At 41.9% G+C, this 23,243-nt stretch overlaps 1 protein-coding gene and 1 long non-coding RNA gene across 17 annotated transcripts in view; both read right to left on the bottom strand.

Moving 5' to 3' along the window:
- LOC309632784 overlaps positions 1-23,243 on the bottom strand; it is an 807,477-nt gene that overhangs the window by 588,244 nt on the left and 195,990 nt on the right. The window lies entirely within an intron of this gene.
- Positions 1-23,243, bottom strand: part of ELAVL2 (ELAV like RNA binding protein 2) — a 158,445-nt gene that overhangs the window by 126,684 nt on the left and 8,518 nt on the right. For 4 of the 16 annotated variants that reach the window (XM_082400568.1, XM_082400577.1, XM_082400578.1 and 1 more), the window contains exon 1: positions 7,702-11,951. The exons of 1 other annotated variant lie outside the window; for it this stretch is intronic. In XM_082400568.1, the coding sequence (XP_082256694.1) occupies positions 7,702-7,811 (110 nt within the window). In that variant the 5' untranslated portion in view covers positions 7,812-11,951. Of the gene's footprint in view, positions 1-22; positions 2,042-2,527; positions 2,724-2,956; positions 3,209-4,138; positions 5,769-7,215; positions 11,952-23,243 lie in introns of those variants that run through there. 11 more of the 16 variants (XM_082400580.1, XM_082400584.1, XM_082400574.1 and 8 more) reach the window with 7 other exon arrangements.

Genomic DNA, 23,243 nt, shown 5'->3' with positions numbered 1-23,243 from the left:
AGAGCAAAAGAACTGACCCTACCATGCAGACCAAGCCATCAAAAAGGTGAAGGTAAAGTCAGTCTTGATAAGATGCTATTTAGGAGTACCCAGCTCTTTGGGGACAAAGAACATGAAGAGTAATTTGCCACTGTGGTGCTCTTGCGCCATGCTGACGCCTGAAAAGCATCATAGATTAAAAAAAAATTTTTTTCTTCCAATCAAATTAAGAGGAAAAGGTTGATCCCAGCCTAGAAGCTGGGGTATTCTGGATGGCTCTGTTGTGTCCTTAAAGAGAACTTGGGACGTCCTTCTAGAAGAGAAGAGAAAGAAACGTTTGAGAGGGCAAAGCAGTATTTTTTTTTTTTAATTATAATAACATCAACAGGAAAAGCACAGAAGGCTAGAATGGCTGAAAGTGGCAACAAGGATTCAGCCAGGAACACCTGTCCGTATACAAAGAACCAAAAGCTGGATTAAGAAATGAGTAAGTAGAAATGCCACTTAGAGCATTGTTCTTCAGTAACCAGCTGGGAGCTGAGTCTTAACTAAAAGCGCTGAACCAGACAGAGAAGGACCTCGCTTCTCTGGTGAAGAAGCATTAACCAGAACCAACCAACCAAAAAACCAAAACCAAAAAAGGAACTCTAACAACCAATACATTCTGAGCCTAGAAAAGGAAAATAAGGTTCAGTAGGAAATAACAGGCCTGGCGGACATTGACCAGTTTTGGGTACCTGTTCTATGCTAGGAGCATATCCTAAAACTAAAATTCTCTTGAACCACGGGGAAAGAGTGTGTGCAGCTTAAACAGCTGACCTGACATGATTTCTAAGAGCAAACAAGACACAGTGAAGGAAACACTTAAAGACAGGGAGAAGGCGCGGGGGAGGGGGGGGCGGGTCTTAAACGCCTAACGCTGGGTCTTTGAAGAGAAAACAAAAAACCTTACTCCCCCGAAAGGTGGCAGCACAGAGTTACCCGAAAGGGCATTAAGGGGCCAGTTTTGAGCACACAAACACAAAAACATTCTCTCAAGAAAGAAAAGAAAGTAGAGGAAGCATAGAAAATTGGATGTAACGTGTTTCTTCAAAATCTAATTTCCCCCACCCCAGCCATGATCTTCCAAAAATGTTTTCCTCCTCCCCCCTCTACTCTCTCACCCATTTCCAAGAGAACTTTCTCTAAGTATGTACCCACCACACACCTGAACAGTGTTAAACCAACATTCCTACAAACGTATTCTGAAGAACAGCTCAAAATCAAAGGCAGTAACTTTGCAGTTCTTCCATCAAAAGAGTCACCCATTTCTAGAACCAAAGGTCCAGATGAGAAAGTAGATCCAGGAAAGCTTTTCCACCCGCTCACCAAAATGGAGACTCCAGGTCAGCTTCCGCAAGAAAGAGCGGCCTTAGCACAAATGAAAAATTCAAACGACTCTGGGGGAAACGATTCTTGACAATGTTGTCTTCAAGGGCAACTGAACAGTATTTCAAACAAACCGATTTTACTTAAAAGGATGGGGAAATTACACCCCAACTGGTATCAGAGTTTTTAAATGGACTTAATTGCCTTAAGTTTGGGGCTGAGCTACATTTTTATGAAGACAATTATTATGGGTAGGTCCACAAAAATATTAAGTTTTAAAAAGCTCTTTGTCCTTGCCGGACATATTTCGTTTGGCATTAGGCACCACCCTTTGGGGAAGGAATAAAGGAGAGTAGATAGCCGGTAACAAACCCTCCTTTCCTCACATTTTCAGAAAACAGAGAGAGACGATAGGAGATGAACATCTTATCGTAAAGATGATCTTTGAAAATACACACTATTTTAAATGACCATCTGGACAGCTACGGCTCCGTGCCTGTGGCTCACATCTAGAGGCAAGGTTCTGCGCTCCGGCCCTCTAGGATAACAAGTCGGCTTTTAAGGAAACGCCGTGGAAAAACTGTGTGCTGGTCACTGTCACGACCACTGGAGGAGCACCTGCGGGTGAACCGAGGCTGGTCCACCCGAGACTCCACCAGTCTCACCAAGGCACGCACACACGTCCGTGCACCAGGGCGCAGCTGGCCAGCCCTCCTGGCCAAGCTGGAGGCAGCCGTCGCAACCGCCGCGAGCAAGCGAAAACCCAGAGCCTGCCTCGCCCGGCGGCCCGACCCACCCCGCGGTTCCCGCCCAGCGCACGGCTCGCGCGCAAACCCGGGATGCGACCTCGAGCTGCGACCTCGCGCGGCTGCGCCCGATCTCACCTAACGCGGCGCAAGGGGAAGAGCGGCCCGAGGATCCTCCCTGCTCTGTCCCGGGCGCCCACGGTCCCAAACCACCTCCGCACACTGCGTGGCCGCAGCAAGTCTCGAGACGCCCCGGGAGCGCCAAGGACCGCGCGCGAGGAGGCGCCGTACCAAGTGGGCACGCCACCAGACACCACCCGGCTGGAGAACCCAGTGCACGCAGCCTCCCACAAGGCGGAGGCGCCAGTCCACCACAGGAATCCTGCCCTTTTTCTAGAAAAACCCCTCCCCCACTTTCCCTCCAATACACTCACCTGCGTCTCGGCGCAGTTCTTCTCGCGCCACCCGCGGCCGTACCCCGGCACGTCCACGCCTGTGCACGCTGCCTGGCGCGACTGGCCCCGCTCGGCTCCAGCCGCCCCCAACCAGCTTGTGCCCACAAGAGGGGCGGTGCCACCTCCCGAGGCGCCCAATTCCCTCGACTCCCACCGCCAGGGGTCGAGCTCTAGGAACTTCCCGTGCACAACCTCCGCCGCCCCCACCAACGTTCCCGCCCTGAGCCCGGACGAGGGCTCCCGCCGAGCCGAGGCCGGACACCGCAACACAGCGCCGCGGCGGCGCGCACCGCCCTCAGCCTCGGCGTCCGAAACAGACTCGCGGCCCGGCAAGGCGTGCCCGCCCCCGCCCCACCCCACCCCACCCCACCCCACCCCACCCCACCCCACCCCACCCCCCGCACTTGCCTGCTGCGACTCAGAGCTGCAGCTACTACGGCTCGCGCTGCCGACCGTCACACAGCCGCGGAGGATTCGCTCCGGGCGGGCTCCGCGGAGAGGCGGTAGTAGCGGCGGCGGCGGCGTCCCCAGGTCTGACGGTGGCGGGAAGGTGGCCTGGAACCCGGCGGAACCCCCGCCCCACCCGCGCCGCGCCGGCGACCGGCCTCCTCACCCGGCCCGCAGCTGCCTCAGTGACGCCCGGGCGCCGCGGTCCCGCCGTTTGTAGCGGGGCGGGGAGGAGGGGCTTGCTTGGAAGAGCGCCAGGAGGCGGGGCCGGCGGCGAGTTCGCGGCGCCGCGGCTACTGCCGCCGGCGCGTGCTCTGCCCGGCAGCCCCGAGGGTCGCTGCCCGGGAGCAGACGCCCGACTGCGGACGCTCGGCTCCTTCTCTCCCAGCTTCCGATTCCAGGCAGGCTCCTGGACCAGGTTCCCCTGGCAGCGCGGAGCGTCGCGCGCCCAGAGGCGTCAGATACCAGGTGCAAGTTTGCAAACCCCGAGGCTCCGGACGCTAACGGGCAGCCAGAGCGATTCGCGCGGGGGTACTTTGACATATGTGTATCAAATATATATACATACATATATTAACATATTGCAAGCAAAGCTCAAGGGCTTTTTCCCTACTTCACAGCTGAAGGGTCCGGTCCCTCCGCGAAAAACTAAAGGTTTGCCCCCGCTGCCCTTCTCTGCCTATCTAAATGGAATCTGATGTTCAAATAAGCCCCGAGTACCTGTGTGGGGTGCTATACTCTGCTTCAAACACAAAGTAGGAAATCCTGCACTCGACTATATAAGCGCCTGTCGCTCGCCGCATCCTTCCAACGCCCCCCACCGAAGCCCCGAAACGGCCAACTCTTCACCGAGGGGTCGTCCCATCGCTGCCTTTCCTTGGCCCGCCCCCACGCCCAGTTCAATCGCTTTCCCCAGGAAAAACCTGTGCCAGTTCTCAGACCCAGACCCAAGACTGGGAGTCAAAACCGACCCCAAACCACGCGGCGGGAGCACGTTTTTACACCTGCTCATCTGCTTAATTACGAGAGCACCTGTCATGTTGGGGGTTTTTTTGTGTGTTTGTTTTCTTTCAATGCAAAGGCTTCCGTTTTAACCCTTCCCCCTAAAAAACTACATGTAAAAATATCACCTGTCAAACCTACCTGTAATCGCACGAGGTAAGAGAAAGAACTGAGCAGTGGGCGGCTGAGTCGCCGCAAGAACGTGACCGAGGTTACAGCTTCAAGGGCATGATGCGGGTTTGATGCAGCAAGGTCCGCTAAGGGCGGCCAGCGCTCCCCGCCCCCCACGCGACGGGCGGGGCTGGGGGAGAAGAGGGGAAGGACTCCTCTAACCCAGGGCGGGGGATAGAGGAGACAAAATTGCCCTCTTGGGCGAAGTCAAATCAGACAGTAAAGTAGGGGGCTCAGCCATGATCGAAATGGAGACAGTCCATCCCTCAATTTGGGGGACCCGGAGCGGGGACACCAGAAATAGCTAATTGATTCTATATCAGCATTTCTATTGTCACCCCAATTACGATTTGCAATTAAATGACCTTAATTGACTTTGTACGGGTTCCTGGGAAAACGGCTCAAAGCGCCTGCGCCTCTTTGACCTCCCTCTAAACAGTTAATTATAATATTCCCATCCCAGGCAGGGGGCATTGCTAAGAATGCCTGTTTCCAAACGTTAGGCAAAAATGGGCCTACAAATTTGCCAATCCAAGCCTAAAACTCTTAGAATGCCCTATGATGCCCTACTTCCTGAAACTGACTTCTTGAAGTTATGGGAGACCTCTCTCTCAACAGAGTTCCCCAAGTCTTCCAAACCACTTCTAGTTGGCAAACACTGCGTTTTCGTGGAGAACTCCAGAACAGGTTAAGCTTTATAAAGTGGGGTTGCCAAGCACTTGGTTAAAAGAGGGAAGGGGAACCCAGGAGTACCTGGTGTAAGACAGACTCGGCAATAACTAAGAGAAATAGTTATTTTCTTAATCCCCCAAAAGGTGATTTTTAAACACTCAACATTTTCTCTTCCTCTTTTTTTTTTTTTTTTTGACTTATTTTAGATTCTAACAAATCTTTCAGATGTCCCATTTAAGAAGCCATTTTACCAAGGAAATCTTATGGGCCCTAAACAGATTTTATACCCTTCCATCCCCCAAACACTCACACCTTTTCCCCTGACTTTTAGGAACTGATTTCCAATTAGGAAAATAATTTCTTAGGTTACTATTGTCTGCTCTGTACCCCGCCCCGCCCCCCCATGTTAAGCCTACATTTTATAGGTTGCACTGTAGGCCTAAGAAATAAATCACCTCCATTTCCCTTCCACTCTCAACATCCAGAGGATGGGTATAATAAATAGGGTGTAGGGAAGGGCTGAAGGTTTAGAATCTTAACCAACAGGAATGTTTGTACATGAGCGGGGGAGGGGAAAGAACCTGTTCATTTCGGGGAGAAAGTACAGAGACATCAATCCTGGCCCAGCGGTGTTAAGAGTAAATTCTAAATGGTTGACAATTTCTCTCACTCTGGCCACAGTAAAGCCAGATCTGCAGCTGGTAATTACGAGAGAAAATACCCAGTCTCGACATCAGTTTCGCTAACCCGTACTTCCAAATGGAAAACGGAGAATGTATCCAACCTCCAATTTCCCACAGTTATACAGCTCTCATATTAATTCTTTACAGACGTGAAATAGGTGGGTACGTGGCAACGTGCTGGGCATAAATTAAGCAACAATGGCCACGCGAAGTCCTGTTCGCCGCTGAGATCCCGGGGTGGGCACTGCCACCTTGCTATCCCCAGCCCCCAGGACCCCAGAGATGGCAAAGTCGAGTCCGGAGGAGACCGGCCGCGCGTTGGCTTTTCGAACTGGGAGGGTGGGTGGGATGGAGAGCAGAGAGAAATTAACCCCAGCCGGCTTTGTACCTTTTCCCAATCCTCTCCTTCTCAAGCACCACACGAGCGCTCTCATGCACACACTCGCCCACACCCCCTCGTGCCAATAATTTAAACTTCTCTTAGGCAAGGGCACTGCCACCACCATTCCCTCCACCCTCCCCGCCCCGCGAACATCCTACCCCCTTCCCACCTCTACCCTGTGTTCTCTTTTTCGCAGTAGAAAGCCAGCTGGTTTCTCCTAAACCCTGAGAAATCACATAAGTTAAAATGAAACAAGTATCTGCCCAGCATCTCATCCCCAACCATCTTTCTCCAGGCGTCAGTTTAACAATAGCTATTCGAGAAAAGGGGGGGGGGGAGGGCCGCAAGGAAGGGGGTGAGGGATGTGTAGCCGAGTTGGCTACTGAGGTGGCTGCGAAGCCTTGTCGGCTGCGAAGGGGTTCCCCCCTCGCCCAGAAGGCGAAGTCAGCCGCGTAGGACCAAGGACAGGGCTTGGAATCCACTTCCCAGCGCGCAGCACAGCGAGGCTCCCAGGCAGCCGCCCCTCCACAGACACAGCTCAAAGGATCTTATTTACGCTTTTCTGAACAAAGGGAATCTCATATCCGGTACAGGCTTAAGAATTCGGCCCTAAATTGGCTATCTTCTTTTGAAACACAACCATGATAATTGGCGGCCGTGAATTAGAGCCCGCACACCTCGCAACGATGAGTTTTGACAGCTTCTACCCACCCCAGCCCCAGCCCAGCCCCAGCCCTCAGGCGGCATGTACTTTTTTCAGTCAACTACAACTAGCTGCCTGGTGCAGCATCTAAATTCCATCTGGCAATCCCATCTCCCCAGCACATGTTATCTGGTTAATGCAATTAAGTCTGGGGTTTTCGCTGGTCTAATCTCCAAGTCCAGGCTTCTGATTCCCCTTAATGGTCCTAAAGCCTCTCCGGTCCTTCGGTTGCTTCGCGAAAGTAGAGGCATGCATCCCCCCGCCCCCCCCCAAACCCAAGTTATCCCTCTCTTCCCACGAAATGAACTTCCAACCTCAATCCCGAAGCTCACTCAATATCTAGACTCCCATTGTACCCCTGTTCTTCCCTGGCCACATTTACCACTTAAGTTTCTGCCATTGACATTTGTGAATATTCAGTACGTCAAGCATGCGTCCACGGTCTTTTAGTCTAGCTCTCTAGAATTAAAAAGCAGAGCAGTATCTTTGAAATAATACAAACATGTGCAATTAACTTCGTATTCTGTATTCCGCTCACTTACAGGTTTTCTGGGTTTGCCAGCGCATCGCTGCAACTAATGATTAAAGAAACCAAACCGAAACTTACCTTTCTCCCTTAAGGTTTTTGTGTATATGTGTTTTTAAAGTAACGGTGCAGTTCTCCCAATAAGGATGAGCAAGAAGCTGCTGGATAGTTCTCTTAAGACAGCACGAAACCTAAAACTGTGCTCGGCTTAAAAGAAGCAAATAAAAAGAAATGCTTTCGACCCCAAAGTCCAACGCTAAGAGAAATGGCGAAAAAAAATATATGAAAGGGGAGGGGAAACTTAAAAAAGATAGTTTAAAAAGACGGAGACTACCCTCCTATTGCCGTTCAACTAAACAAAAAGGGGCAAGAAAAACAAACGAAGGAACAAAGAAAAAGACGAAAGAACGTTTTTTCAAAAAGACGATGTCTTTCTCCTTGTTGCTTTTTAGTAGGTCGCTACAGGAGTAAGCTGCTGCATCTCTAACTGAGAACAGAAATAAGGGGGGAGGACGTCTTAAAAGGGAGGTGGACTGGACCACAGATTTATAGCACCGTATCACCAACCCCTTCTCTGCCTCCGCACTGCCGTGTGTGCAGCTGCTCTGCCAGGCTCCTATCCCGGGCAGCACGCGCGGAAGTATACGCTGAGTCGCGCCACAACGTAACTTGCTCATCTCCCCAGGATCCTGATTGGTCCAGACGCTTCTATTGAGGCCGCCCAGGAGAGGCCGCGCGATATGATTGGTTAGGTGCTTGTGTCACTCTCGAGAGCTCAATGGAGTCCCGTTTCAAGGTAAGTTGTGCGGGGAGGTACACGCTTAACACTGGTGGCGAAGGGAAATGCAAGAAGCAAAAAGAGATGGGGAGAGAGCAACGTGGGAGGGTTGGAACTGTACTATCAGAGTTTGCGATATGGCACGATCTCCTTTCCTCTTAAATCTTTCTGCTTCGGAAAGACTCATTTCCTTTGCCATCACTGCCGCATCTATGGCACTTTTCTTTATAACATTAAACTCTGTCCCCTATGTATGAGTCACTGAGAGCTCCCTCTCTTTGAACTGAGTGAAAGAGATGAATGTACATCCATTACTTGCACGCATGCCTTTTTCGATTTGTGTTCCAGTATTCTATATTAGATATTAGGTAATTTAATGTCTTTCTCTGTTTTAATATATGCATATTGCTGCTCTCTTGTTTGTTTGGGTTTTTTAAAGCATCTTTTAGGATAAGAATGAAGTCAGAAATGCTTTCAAATAAAGCTGCACGGTTTGAATTACCTTTCACTTCATGTCAGAGTAGAAAAGTGCAGGATAAACGTCCTGTCCAGGGAAAGAGGTACTGAGTTGAGCTAAGGTCCTTCACTTTGGGGTGTATGATGACACTCAAAAAGAGCAGCTGTATATAAAATTAGAACAAGCCACTCCTCTGCATTTGGTGGCAGTACAGTTCTTGGACCACACATGTATTGCTGACAGTAAAGATAGTCAAGCCTTTATCTGGGCTCTTACTCTGAGGATTTAGAAAGTTTAATCAGAAGACCAAGTGCTGTCAACCCTTCTGTTTTATAGATGAAGACTACTTTATTAAACCCCATATTTTAATAACATTCAGGAGGCTGAAATATAGCTTTATTCATGGTATTTATTTCTTCCTCCAAGTGAAACTGTAGTCCTCAGGATCGACTTGATGTATAAGTAGAGACAATATTCACTTGACCTAGGTTCTTTTCCAGCTTGGATTTCTTCTTTTAATCTTGAAAGGTAACACCAGCTTCCTACACAGTACTTACAATTCTTACACAGTGTAACATCTTTCTGGAAGCTCATTCCTTTCCAAAAGAAATTCCTTTACTTGTTTATTTATTACTAGCCTCTATCTTTGAGAATGCCGGAAAGAGGAGGCACAGGTAAGAGAGATTGCAGGGGGGTGGAATGAGAATGGAGGGAAAATGGACAGATAGTCACAAAGCAAAATGACTAGAAAGTCAGGGTTGAAGTAAATCATAGTTCCTTGAAAGTGTCCTTGAGTGTTGATAAATGCTTAATGGCAAAGAACAGAAGACCTGTTTATCTCCCATATAGCCCGTACAATATGTCCAAGTTCTATACTTTGGATAACAATAACTGGGACTTGGGAAAGGAGGCCTGAATCTATATAATTGCCATTTATAATTATCATGCCTTAATCCCCACCCCTACGTTTTATATAACAACAGGCCTGGGTTGCTAATTTCAACATAAAACTATTCTCTAGAACTGGGTGGAACTCAGGGGCAGAAGAAAGAAAAGCTGTTTGAAGAAAGGGAGTCAAGGGGCTGAGGGAACAACAAATAAAGGGAAAAAACAGAAAACCTCCACCTCATCTACAATAAAGTAATCACTGTATGAATAAACAGTTGGAAGATTGGGTTCGCTGTCATTCTCCTTCAACCCCTCCCTTCACCCCTAGATCAGTCCAAAGAGTAAGGTAATAAATACAGTTTGGGTAAAAGTGTAACATTGTTTAGTCGGAATTACCAATAAAGTGAATTGTCTTTTATCCTTGTTAATATGATTTTAATATTGAATTAGTTGCATTTGTTCATGTAATATTCTCAGCAATTTGAAGAAAATCTTTACCATTAACTTACAATTACATAAGTTTCATCTAATTATGTGGAAACTAATACTTTGTTTTATTTTTTGATGTTTGTATCCACAAGAAAGATTTTGTGGATTACAGTAGTATATTTTTGCAAGGATTGGGGGAGGGTGGGTATGGAAAGCTGGGTGTGGTGTGGAGTGATGAAAATCCAGCATGTGTGTTATGTAGTTAAAGAAAGTACCTGAAAAATAGCAAACTTGTCCATTCAAATGCAAAATGCTAAATTCTATGGCTTCAGTATGTACGCTTTTTTCAGTTTTTTCAGAGGAGCAAATATTTTTCAGAATGTTTTCATTTTCAACAAGTTGTTTTTTCTATGTAGATAAAGTGGAGTTAAATTATTTAAGAAATTGAAAATATCTTAAAATACTAGTTTACTTCCTCAATCAAACAGATGTTTTTAAATTTAAAAACTTTTAAATGGATAAATACAGTATAAGTAACATGTACTTTTCCAACTTTTAAAAATAAAAACTGAATACAATCACTTTAACACAAATGATACCTGGATATATATTTCACTTTGAAATTCATGCTGTTACAGCCTGAAATATTAACATACTCTATCTTGCAATTAATAAAGACTATGTGTAAACATCAGACTCCACATTAAGCAATTGTAATCAATCCCTCTTTGTTCATAGCTAGGTAAAGAATTATCCACAGCATCTGATCTTGTATTAGAAAAACATTTGAATTATGATTGTCTTGTTAGCTCTGATATATCTTCAAAGTACTTGATATTAAACCACTACAGAGAAGGGAGAGATATAGGGAGTCACTGAGAGCTTGGAGAAAAAGTTTGACGTGGAGAAAGCTGCAAAAAGAATAGTTCTCAAAGCAGAAAAAGTAATGAATTCAATTGATTATTTTACTAAAATATCTTTATAAAGGAACAGTCATTCATAGGAATACTCGTAAGCTATTGCGGGCAATGTCTTTTATGATAAATAACCCCCCTACACTAGTTCTGGGGAGGAAGAGAGGATACTTTGAGGGTTTTATGATAAAGGTGGCTGTAAAGTACAATTGTAACTTTTTTAAAGTAAAGAAAGCAGTTAAGCTATTTAAATGAGTTTACAATGTTTGGCTTAGGATGATAGTTCCAAACATTATACCCTCTCAGATGTATAAAAATATTATTCTGTGTTAATTTGTTGGGCTGTTTGGGATGATGGAGGGGGGTGTCTGTAGTTCATAATGTTAGAAGTGTGACAGTTTACTGCCTGAGTGAGAAATAGAGGTATTATATAGCTTGATGATTACTATTTTATTTGTTCTTCTTAAAGAAGTACGTCAACTTTACTTCCACAGTTTAGGAAACAGAAAAAAAAAAAAAATGTCGAGAACATTGATACCAACGTGAGTTTAGAACATGCAACCGGGCTAAAGAATGAGGCAGGAGTTAGCACCATGGACAGAGACAAGCCGAGCCTGAATAAAGGTTTGCAAAGCTTGAGGGAGTTTTCTGCCCCTCCCAGTGAGACACAGAAACTACAGTTCTTGGGAACATTTCATTTCTACAGACTATAGGGCTGTCCTACTCCATAGAAATACGTTTATTTTGAATTAGGCTGGCTTTTGCTAGGACTCGGCCATAGTGACAAACCGCCAGGAAGGTTAGCGCCCCGAACTCGCTGCGCACGCTCCACTGTCCTCCTCTTTCCAGACACTTCTTCCCCTAGTGAGCCTGTCAGTCATCAAAGAGGTCATACAAAATAAATGCAAATCCAGGTAGTCATCGGAGAGTCGGCTAAACCTACTCCAGATTTTTTAATCCTCGAAATTCCCAGAGGGAATCGCAACAAAAACGCCTACACGCTCAACCCTCTCTCCCCTCCCCCCGTTCTTCCCCCGGCTCCCTCCACCTCCTGGCAAAGGGGCAAAGCCTTTTATCCGAAGGTGAGTGACCTCCGAGACTATTTCGCAAAGAACCCTTTATATTGCAAACACTTTCCATTAGGAACAGTGCCAGAGACGGCAGTGAGCAGGGTCACAAACATCCTTTACTTTCTCTTTACATCATGTCTTTAAACTCCTGTTCAAGGGAAAAGGCTGTAAAAGGAGCAGACTCAGCGACAATTTACCCTAAATTCCGAGGTTACTGTTTACACTTAAAGACACGTGAATTGTATAGGTTTTTTTAAAAATTAAACGTAATGTAGTGTCGCGGTAAATTAAGACCAGCCTATATTGTTCTTCCCCCCCGCCCCCTACCACGACCGCCTTCCCCCCCCCCCCCCCCACTCAGCAAAATGTGTATGAGGTGCATTCTCCTTTAGATGATTTGCCTGCGGATATTCAGACTGAAATCTGTTGCACGTGCCCCAGAGTGTCTCGGAAATTTTATTTGCAGCTTCGGATCAACGATCATTTATGTAAAAGCTCCTGCAAATGCCCTCAGCTTTCTTCCCCTCCTCTCTTTTACTCAGGACGAACTTTTAGCAAGGTAAACTCACGTCTTTCCTGAGCGTGCAAAGGGTGATCTAGGCGACGAGGGAGGGTGAGGTAAGAAAAACTTGGAGGTGAGACAGGGCAAGTCGGAGCTTTATGTCCGTTTCTTCCAGGGATGCTAACAGCCTTCTCTAAGCTTCCTCCTGGAGCCGATACATCTCATGCAAAATTAATACAAGTAATTAAAAATAGCAGATTCCAAAGTTAAAGGAAACCATCTGTCTCAGCTGGTGGCAATCAGTCTTTTCGCCTGCCCCTTTACCGGGACCTGGGAAGAAACGGTTTTTCTGCTTCCGATGCTCGGAGGCTCTTCCTTATATTGAAGATTTATGTTTCCACTTGTGTGCGATGCACGTCTAATTTGAAATAATAAAGCCGGGCTGAGCAACCAGTCAATCAGAGCTATCAACTGCGCTCGGCACGCAGCCCTGCCCCCAGCTTCCTCGGATCTCTAACCCTCTTTCCCTCCTCCCCCCTATCTCGCTCTCCTTGCTCTCCCCCTCCTATTTCCTCTCTGCTCTCTCACACACTCACACTTTTCCCCCACGTGTGTTCAGATCAAACCCTTGCCCCATAGAGCAAGTGACCGTACCAGGGCCCGGGGACAAAGGCAGAGTTTGTAACAGAAGAAGACTGAGGCCCGGGGAGACAGCGGCTAGAGAAACAGCTGTCTTATCAGCCCGCTGCAGAGATGGAGATGGCTCGAGAGGTCTTCAACAGATAATCACTTGAATACGTTTGCAATGCGCCAAACTTCACGCTTGATAAGGCCAACCCAATGTAGAGAGCAGCCCAGATCCTGCTCCATTCTGTTTTATCTGGGCTGTAAATTAAGAAATTGAAATTCAGGTGGCAGAGGCAGCAGTCGGCTGACAGACCGCTAAAGTAAACTGTCATTAAAATGCTTTCGGCAGGCAAAGAGGGGGCGCCTGGAATGGGATATAGTTTTAATGGGGGGAGGGGAGCGGTGAGAGAAAAAGTCCACCGGTTTTAAAAATTATTTGGGGAGAAGAAGCTGTGAGGAAAAGTTGCAAAGGGCCACAGCGTCTTGGTCATGATTCCTAGTCATAACTACGATGTAGAAACAATTTGAAAAGAATAAAGTTGTGTGAAGTTTGGTGTAATAGAGATTAAGGGACAGTTTAAACCAATCTGATGAAAAATAGAATTGTGTCTGTATCAGAGCATAGGGCAGAGGAAGCTCTCTGACTACAGTATTAGAAACAGATTCCAAATGGGCTCTAAAGTTTTCCTTTTGTTGTAAGAAAAGTAGATCAATCAGATGCAGAGGAGTTACCATAAACTGAGGTAAACCTGACCTTTTTGTTGAAGTGATGGGGCCACAGGAGAGATTCCAGGATGGTTTTTAGAATAGCCAAAGAAGTTGTCAATCACAGAAACGAATCTGCTTTAGCTACTTACAAGAATAAGAGTTATATTTCATCCCCTCTGCCTCTACCCAGATAATTACTATGGGGTATTTCAGGAAACTCAAGAAATTCCACATGTGTATTTTGACATCACTTGATTCTTTCAGCACACTTTATATCTACACTCTTCTGTCTGCTTTTATGGATATGGGGCATGAAGTTCTATGCATTATTTGAATAAATGTTTCACAAAAAGTTTAAGATGTAAAATGACCAGAATATAGCCAGTGACCTTGTTGTCTTGATTCACTGATGACTCTGCACTGTATCTTGTTCTCTATGTGGTTGAATAGATTGTAAATTCACTGGTGTGCTTTTATGAGAGTGTGTAAGTATGAGAGGATGCAGTGCATTTTCCAGGCAGCATTTATATTTTAAGTTTTAGCAACATTTCTAAAAGGGTACCTTCAGCTGATAACACATGGTTAACACAGTTTTAGAAAATCGATCAGTTTTTACTTTGTTTACCCCCAAAATTTTGATCAATGTCAGAGTGCATTTAACTGGCAATATAAAGGTTGCTTAAATCACAGTGGGGTGAGGAAGAATTAAAAATAAATTTGTTGGGAAAAAATGATGAGAAAAAATTTAAGATGCTAGTGTACGTTTCAATAGTTATTAAACTATTTAGATACATTAAAAAACAATTCTTTTAAACTTTGAAACTGACATTTGATTACTCATAGGGAAGTAATCAAATAAATATGTCATGGAATCTCAAACATGTTTCTGTTGAACATTTTTTGCAAAAATCCTTCATGCCTTGTAACACTGAGAGGTATTAAAAATATTCAAGCACACAAATGAATGAGTGCTGTATGGGTTCTTCAATGAGAGAGAAATCTAAGTTTATGTTAGGTAGCTTTTCCCCTCCATAACACCATTTTCCATAATGTTATCGTATTGGTTTAAATAATGGCTGCTATATAGGCATTTTAAGAACTATTCTTTTAATGAATCCCAACCTTTTAGGCAATGTTATATTATCTTCTGATAATGAGACATTTTTCTGCTTGTTACAAAGCACAGTATTGTTGAGTATTTACTCAAACAAATTTGAATTTCCAACTTTAATGTCTCAAGCTATGGTTTTTATTTTTACTTTTCTTAAGTAAATTGAAAATATGCATACAAGGGACTGCTTAACCTATTCTTTGTCATTACAAGCAGGACTTTTTAAAGATGAGAATTTGCATAAGGCTTAAAAGATTTATTCTAAGTTTGAAATGTGAGAAAAAGATATTTTACAAATATAAATCATTATAACACTTCAAAATTAAAAGATAATTTTAAAAAGAAAAAATTTCATTATTGAACAGAAAAATGTTTTAGCATGAAATTATTACAAAAACCACTCCTGTCTAATTTTTGTCACAAATAAATGATACAATTTCTAAAGGCATAGCAATTCATTATGAAAGATGAAAAATAATTTAAAATTTTTAAGTGCAGAATTTATTTTTCAAGTGATTCCCCATTATTAATTCTTCTCTGTGGGAAATGGGATCATAGATTTTTAAGGTAAACAGTCTCTCTATGATGTATAAAGGCAAAATACTGGATGCTTTGGAAATACCTAAAAGTTATAAATGTTTTTATTTTAAACTGATTATGATTTTATTACCAAAAAAAAAAAAAAACCAATCAGATGACTAATTGTGTCTTTCCAGATATAACATTTATCTTCAGGTGAGAGTCAAATGAGTAATACATAATCATTTCCTATTTCTAACTATTTATTCCTGATCTTTGACAAAAGACCCATTTCAGTTTGATTCAATAATCTTTTGAGTGCCTATATTTATACAATATCTCTTTATAAGTTTTTTAATAGTATGGTTTGTCCAAAAATTAATCCTTTTAATGGAAATTGATATGTTGCTTTATTAGGAACTACAATTTTGAAAATTTTAAGAGCTTGGGTTTTCGCTTCAGCACATCTGGATTTGAACCTGACTCCACTTACTGTGGGGTCCTGGACAAGTTATTTTATCTTCTAAGCCTTGATCTCCTGATCTACAAAATGGTGATAATAATGCTTAATTTAGGATCCCTGTGAGGTTAAACGAAGTCATGAGTGTAAAATACTCAAACTTCCTGGCATAGAGGAAGTAGTCAATGCACGGTAACTAGGATTATGGAACAAAATGGTGACTTAGCACATTTATTTGATGAAGCCAGAATTAGAATTCCTTTGTTTATATAAAATGTCTCTTAAACATTTTCATTTGCTCTCATTAATTTCCTAACTGATATATCTTATGATAAATATCTTCTCACATTTCTAATTGTAACCAAGTTTAAAAGGCCCCAGAAGGCATAAAATCTGTCTGCCCTGTTATGTAGCTTCAATATATTTCCCAATACCATTTCATGATTCACCCATAAAAAGTTGTGGGTCTTCAAAAAGGAACTTAGTCTGAGATCCTATTTGATTGATATAATAATAAAAACACCTCAGATTTTTATAGTACCTTTTATCGCAAAAAGCTCAATGCACTTTTCCATATTTATCATTGTAACTCAGGAGGTAAGGAAAGACATAAATTATTTCTCATTTTCAGGAGCATAGCAGAGGCATTGGGAATTTAGGTAACAGTTCTAAGATTAATAGGAATACAGAATAGGTTTCCTGAATGTCAGTCTTTCTGCAATGTTACTCTCTTTGGCATTAATTACAACCATTGTTCCTTTATTTAGGCTCACAATGTTAGTGTTTGGCATTAAGTATAGGTTATAATTCAGTTAATTACTCACTGAAATCAAGTTGAGTCAAATATATACTATCACAGTCTAATCAAATTAAAATATTTTGATTTTATGCCGAGAAACTTTTATTATTCAAATATATATATATACTATATATGCGTACATTATCCATTCTTATTTACCATTCTATGTCAACTCTATGGCAAGATTTTTAAAGTTACTAGTCATTTATGGCCTTGAAAGAAATCAGTTTCAATCTCCTCATCACTCGCCTCTCCCCAGGTTCATTCCCTCTCTCCACATATATTTTTATAGGCTATTATATTTATTCCATTTACATAGGCTAACAGTAATTTCTGCTCTAGTTTTCTATTTCTTAGGTTTCTGTGCTTGAAAAATCTAACAAAATAAATATCCAAAGGAACATAGAGGTAGACTGTGTAAAGGGCACAAGAGACTATGCTTTATATAATAGTTTGTTTTGAGTGAAACAAAATGGAAACATAATGTCCACTTGACATTGTAAAACAAAGAATGTCAGAAGAATAGTAAAGCTTGTGTATGGTTTATAGTTTTTCAGTTCCTTCCTGGGCTTACTTTGCCATGGATTGGTATAGATTCAGCTACAGATGTGGACTTTCAGTGAATAAGTAGAACAGAAGGAAACAAAACTTTGCAGCCTGATAAAAGAATAAACTTTAAATATTTGGATGTCTAAGTTCATAGGTTACAATGGAAAAACAAACTTACTGTTCTTTAAACCTCAATAGGCATCTATCTATAGCCTAAATATATCCTATAATTTGATAGGACTGACCCACTCAAAGTCAAGCCCAATCATGTGAATGCCAGACTTTTATGAGGAAGTGTAATTAGCACCAGGAAGAAACAGAAGCATACACACAGAAGAGCCAGAGCTACTGTTTATTGCCATTTCGCACCAACCCCTTTTAACCCTTCATGTTGACGTGACTAAATGGAAAATCTATTTCTCTGATTGAGCATATGTATATGCATTTTAAGGCTGAGAATACTGTTGTAATAGAAATATGTTTGGTGTCTTTGGTCACTGTCATTTCAGTATAAGAAATTAGAGAATACGTTGTTTGAAATGTCAGTTTTTGTAAACATGAGTTGGAAGATGTAACATAAATGAATGGTGTTACAGACTGCTTAAGCTGTCTGAGTAACAAATAAACATTTCCTTGAATTATTTTGACATAATTTACTGTGAAATTTCTTTTTTTCTCTTGCTGATATTTCTAGATTTCTGGTGCAGACAATAAAGAGAAGAGTCTTTCTTTAATGTCAGGGCTCATTTTTTAGCTCATAGAGCACTGTTTTGTAGAATACTAACATTTCCTAGATGTAAAATAATACTGAAATAGAGGCGTGTCTCCATATTAGTCATATCAAAAGGATACACGAAAATGTGACCCTCTTTACAAGGTTTTTCACACTGATAATAATGAAAATGTTTTGATGGCCAAAATATTTACAGCAGGTATTAGGACAGTGATGGGGTTCTGAACAGATAATACTTTTGAGCCAAAATGCCCAAGAAAGCTATGAGGGAAAGAAACCAGGAACCAGAGCCTATCATGCTGCACCCTGCTTAGCTGTGGATGCCACTAAAACACCTTTGTGCCTAAGAGGGATCTGTATAAACAACACTAAGAGAGGATGCATCACGCTAAGATTCCTAGGCTTGAAGAGAGGAGACTTGAGTCCTAGTATGATTTCTCCCACTAAGTAGCTGATTCCCTTCAGCAAGTCCCTCTGACTAAACCTCATGATTCCCAGGAGAAGACTGGATTAATAATAATAATGGGTAACAAGCACTGAGTATATAATATGCACTGGGCAGCATTCTAATGCTTTACATGCATTAAATCATTTAATCCTCACAATAATCCTATCATTTTAAAGATGAGGAAACTGAGGAAGTTAAGTAATTTGCCCAAGATCACACAACCAGAAGTTGACAGAGCTGGGATTTGACCTTAAGTATCCATTTTTATGGCCCAAGTCCTAACCCACTATTTATTAGATGACCTGTAAGGTACTTTCCAGATGTAAAATTCAGTAATTCCAAAAGAATATAGCAGAAATTAATACTTGCAAGAGAACAAAAGTGTCAGGAAAATAGTATTACAGTTAACATAAACAAACAAAACTCTACTTTTTATAACGAAAATAATTATACTATCTTGCCATGCTACCTATTGCTGACAAATGAAAAAGAGATAAAGTGATAATTGGATGATTTGCTCCTTTAAAATGGTTCAGGTCAAATACAATAAAATTTTGAGAAATATTACATAAGATGTCCTAACCACCAGCAATTTCGGGGGGTTTGAAGAAATTTTAATTATTTAGCTTTTTTAGGGAATTGTCGAAAGTATTAAACATCATATAAAGGATGGGACACTAGAACATTAAACAGTGCCTATTTTGAAGTAATAAGAGTTGGACTTTCAGTTTTTTCTTAACATTTTCTGCATTATTGAACTTGTAAAAATTCTGAGCATGCATTCTTTTTTACAAATCAGAATTAGTGTTTTGAGGAGGAAAAAATCTTTACAGCTCCAGAGCTCAAGCTTCGGCCTTGTAGCCAACAGGTGGGAGCAGGACGTAGATACTGAGTGGTGAGGACCAGTGACCTCTTAAAAGACAATTTAGATTTAGAGAAGCACAGATTAACAGCCCTGGAGCTTTATAGTTTAAACAAAATAATATTCATTTATAAAGACAAATCTTGAGATTTAATACATATGAAAAATAAATATAATAGAGGAAAATGAAAAAAATCTCAGAAATTGCTCTACCAATTTCTTAGAATAATACAGTATCAGATGTAACTATCTTGTCCCATTAGAATTGCCTAATGTATATATATTTTTTAATAAATTTATTTATTTAATTTATTTATTTTTGGCTGCGTTGGGTCTTCGTTGCTGCGCACGGCATTTCTCTAGTTGTGGCGAGCGAGGGCTACTCTTTGTTGTGGTGCGTGGGCCTCTCATCGCGGTGGCTTCTCTGTTGTGGAGCACGGGCTCTAGGCACATGGGCTCAGTAGTTGTGGCACACAGGCTCAGTAGTTGTGGCGCACGGGCTCTAGAGCACAGGCTCAGTAGTTGTGGAGCAAGGGCCCAGTTCCGTGGCATGTGGGATCTTCCTGGACCAGGGCTCGAACCCGTGTCCCCTGCATTGGCAGGCAGATTCTTAACCACTGCGCCACGAGGGAAGTCCCGAATTGCCTAATATTAATTACACACAGGAACAACAATTATTTCCTTCACTCACTGCCTATCTATATTATGACCAAGGGATGTTCTTCTTTTCATTTAATTAATCATTTATTTTTCCCTACTCTACCCTTTCTTGCAATTGCTGGAGATTCTCATAAAATGAACTTTAATTCCCAACTAGCAAAGCCCCTATATCTCTATGGCAAATAAATAATGAAAACCATAATACAGTAAAGAATTATGATGAGACAGCAAAAACTGGCTTCCTGACAGGTACCATTTAGTGAATTGCTATTTCAATGCCCTAAACAGTCACCTGAGTTAATTCAATTTTCATATTGTTTAATTTTTGTCTTTAAAATCACTCTTCACTGTCTCAACTCTATAGGATGGTACAGTCCAAACATCATTTATTTAATTTTGTCATTTAAAAATATTCTAATATTATGACCAAGAATCTAACAAGAGCTAAATGCAGGTATTATTTATTTTTAAAGGAATGCTATGAATAAACTTGTATTGACAGAAGTGAAAAAGAAGCTACTAAGAAACAATATCAAAATAAGAGAATTTTATTTTTTAACATGATGTGTTTTAATGTGACCCTGTTACTATCTTTTAAGCTTTATAAAATGTAAATGTATATTAACTTTTATATATGAATTGTGGCCATTTTGGAAAAAAGTTATTCGTTATAAACAGAGGACATAAAATGCCGCTGCTCTCACTCATGGACTCATTTGACTCGGTGCAGTCTTGAATAATTTTAAACCAAACATGACTGCGGCAATCAATTTTCGTCCAATTTATTGGGCATGAGTTAAAGCCAATTAAAAAACCATTTTTGGTGCAATTCAAGGGGAAAAATGTATAAACCCATGAAAAACAGATTTCAGTCCTAGACATGAGTCATCACTATTCTAAATAATGGCGTAAGCCCCAAATCAGAAAGAACATATCCTAAAATTGCATATTCCACACTGGAAACTGCATTTCTCAGCAATGATTTTATACAATTTAAATTTTTTTAATAAGAAACTGACCTGGAAGGAAAATCATGTTCTTCTAACACTGTCTCATTTCTGAATATTTTTTAGCCACAAAATTAAAAGGTAGTTTACAGCAGCTCCTGAGTTTATGAATTAAGAACTAAGGTAGAAAGCCATCTGTGACCTTTATACAAAGAAAGCAAAACATTTTACCTATAATTTTAAAGTATCTTTTACCTATTAGACCATGTCTCCTTTCACATGAATATAGTGGCTCTCTTTTAAGGCCATAAAATGAAACAACCCCTGTGCGCTCCGGATAATCTTAGGGTAATCAAAGCAGCAAAATGGAAGCTTCTAGGTTGGAAATTACAGCTATAAAATGCAGCCATACACTTTCAATCTGTATATTAAAAAGGCCTTTTCAGGGTTATAGCTGTTCAAAGTATTCAAGCAGACCTGGATTCTGGTTCTGCCTCTCCCCTGTCCTTGGTATATGACTCTAGGCATGTTGCCGGATCTCTCCAAGCCTCAGCTTTCTCATTGGTAAAATGAGTATAAAAATAATAGCTACCTTTTAGGGATGTTGTGAGCATTAAGTGAAAAAATATTTGTCAAGTGTTTAGGAGAGTGCTTGGCACAGAGTGGATCTTCCGTGAATGACAGAACTGGTGAGATGAGATGAAAGCCCAGTGGTTCTCACACATAGCTGTGCATCTATACCTCAGCCCACCTGTGGAGGCTTTCTTTGAAAGTACAGATACCTGGGCTCGATCCCAGGAGTAATTCTACTCAGTAATTCCGAGGTAAGGTCTAAGCATACGTGTTTATAAAAACCTCTATGGATGATTCTGATGAGCCACTGATTTAAAGCAAAAACCGATACAGATTTTTCAGTTGCTCAGTTAATATGGAGTTAAAGTAAACTCTGGCTTGAACTATTTTGGTTTGGCTTTCTCCACTGGGCAGATGAACTGGAGTAATTGCCAAATATGTATTCTGGATAATGCTGAAAGAGATTTACCTGGGAGACTCTTTAAATATTTTATTTACATTCAGATGTCTGTGAGGTCACAGAGTAAGCATGATTTTCCAAAAGTTCCTGTTATTATAATAAAGGAATAGACACGTGAGATAACCCTGGGAGATTACAGTCATTCCACTGGCATGGATATATTTCAGTGTTTACTACATCTCGTAGCTTTTGCTTCTGTTTAATAACATAGGCAGATAAGCCAATACTACCAAATCAAATTTTTTCAGCGTTATATTTTCCTGTTGAGTTCATTTCTAACTGTCCTATTTCGAGATAAGTAAGCAGTTTCCTCTCCTCGGTGATAGAGATCAGGAGTGCCACACAGTTAAGAAAAGCAGCTACCAGAAAAAGATGTATTTTGGCCTGACATGACCACCTCATGAATTACTCATCATGATTGTTTAACAAAAATGAGGGCATTTTACCAGGGAGCAACCTTTAAATATTAACTGAAACCTGGACTCTCCTTAATATCTTCCCATTAGTGGAGATTAGTTTATTAGATTAACAATAATCTGTCTGTCACCTTGGAAGGGAAAGAGAGACTGTCCTAGTAGACCTTGGGTTTTACCAATGTCTGTAAAGGGGGCAGCACGAGCCTAGGGGCATAAGAGATAGCAGGTCCTAGAGGTATCAAGAGAAGGTGATGGGGAGGTGAGACAACCCATTATTCAACATTTTGTCACCATTTTTGCCTAGGGTAGCTCTAGGTGCAGCTGGTATGGTCTCAGACTTAAGGCCTTCCTTGAAGGTAGGCAACCAGAGTTATTTATACCCCGGCACAGCTCTGTGCAGGAATCCAAGAATATTCCAATACTGCCATACCACCAAACAGAATTTTGAATTTAGAGAGTTTTTAGAGAGCGGGCCACTGATATACTCTCTCCTTGGATCTAAACATGCAAATTCACATAAGATCTAGTTGGGAAAATATTATCTGGGAACATTCTACCTCCCACCCCACCTCAGGGTTCAGAAATGACTCAGAATAGTCTAGATATAATTCAACATCATGTATTGCCAAGCTCTTGGTAGATCAAATCTTAATGTTGATTAAGATGTTGATCAAGAAGTTGGTTTACCCAAATTCTAGTTTTAAAACTATTTGTAAATCTCTACGTTTCTATACGTAAAATGAAATTATAGTATTTGCTTTTCTTACTTTATGAGGTTATTGTGAAGCCAAAATAAGATGACATATATGAAAACTGGAGAAAACGTTTATTGTTATGGCATAAGAATGGAGAGGAAAAGAATTATTTTTTAATGTACACAACTTACTAGCAAATTATCCAAAGCCTTTCAGGAACATATTTCCTTTTTCTTAAGTAAACTTTCTTTTTTTTTTTTTCCTTTTTCAATACGATTCCCCAAAAGTTTCAAAATCAAGTTGTAAGATAATAACCCTATGTTAAAACTTCAAAAATTGAAATTGCCTCAAACTTGCTGAACTGGGACTTCCCTGGTGGCGCAGTGGTTAAGAATCCGCCTGCCAATGCAGGGGACACGGGTTCACTCCCTGGTCCGGGAAGATCCCACACGCCGCGGAGCAACTAAGCCCGTGCGCCACAACTACTGAGCCTGTGTGCCACAA

Source organism: Balaenoptera borealis (genome assembly GCF_965194805.1).
Source record: "Balaenoptera borealis genome assembly, chromosome: 8".
NCBI lineage: Eukaryota > Metazoa > Chordata > Mammalia > Artiodactyla > Balaenopteridae > Balaenoptera > Balaenoptera borealis.
This window is presented reverse-complemented; position numbering and strand designations above follow the sequence as displayed.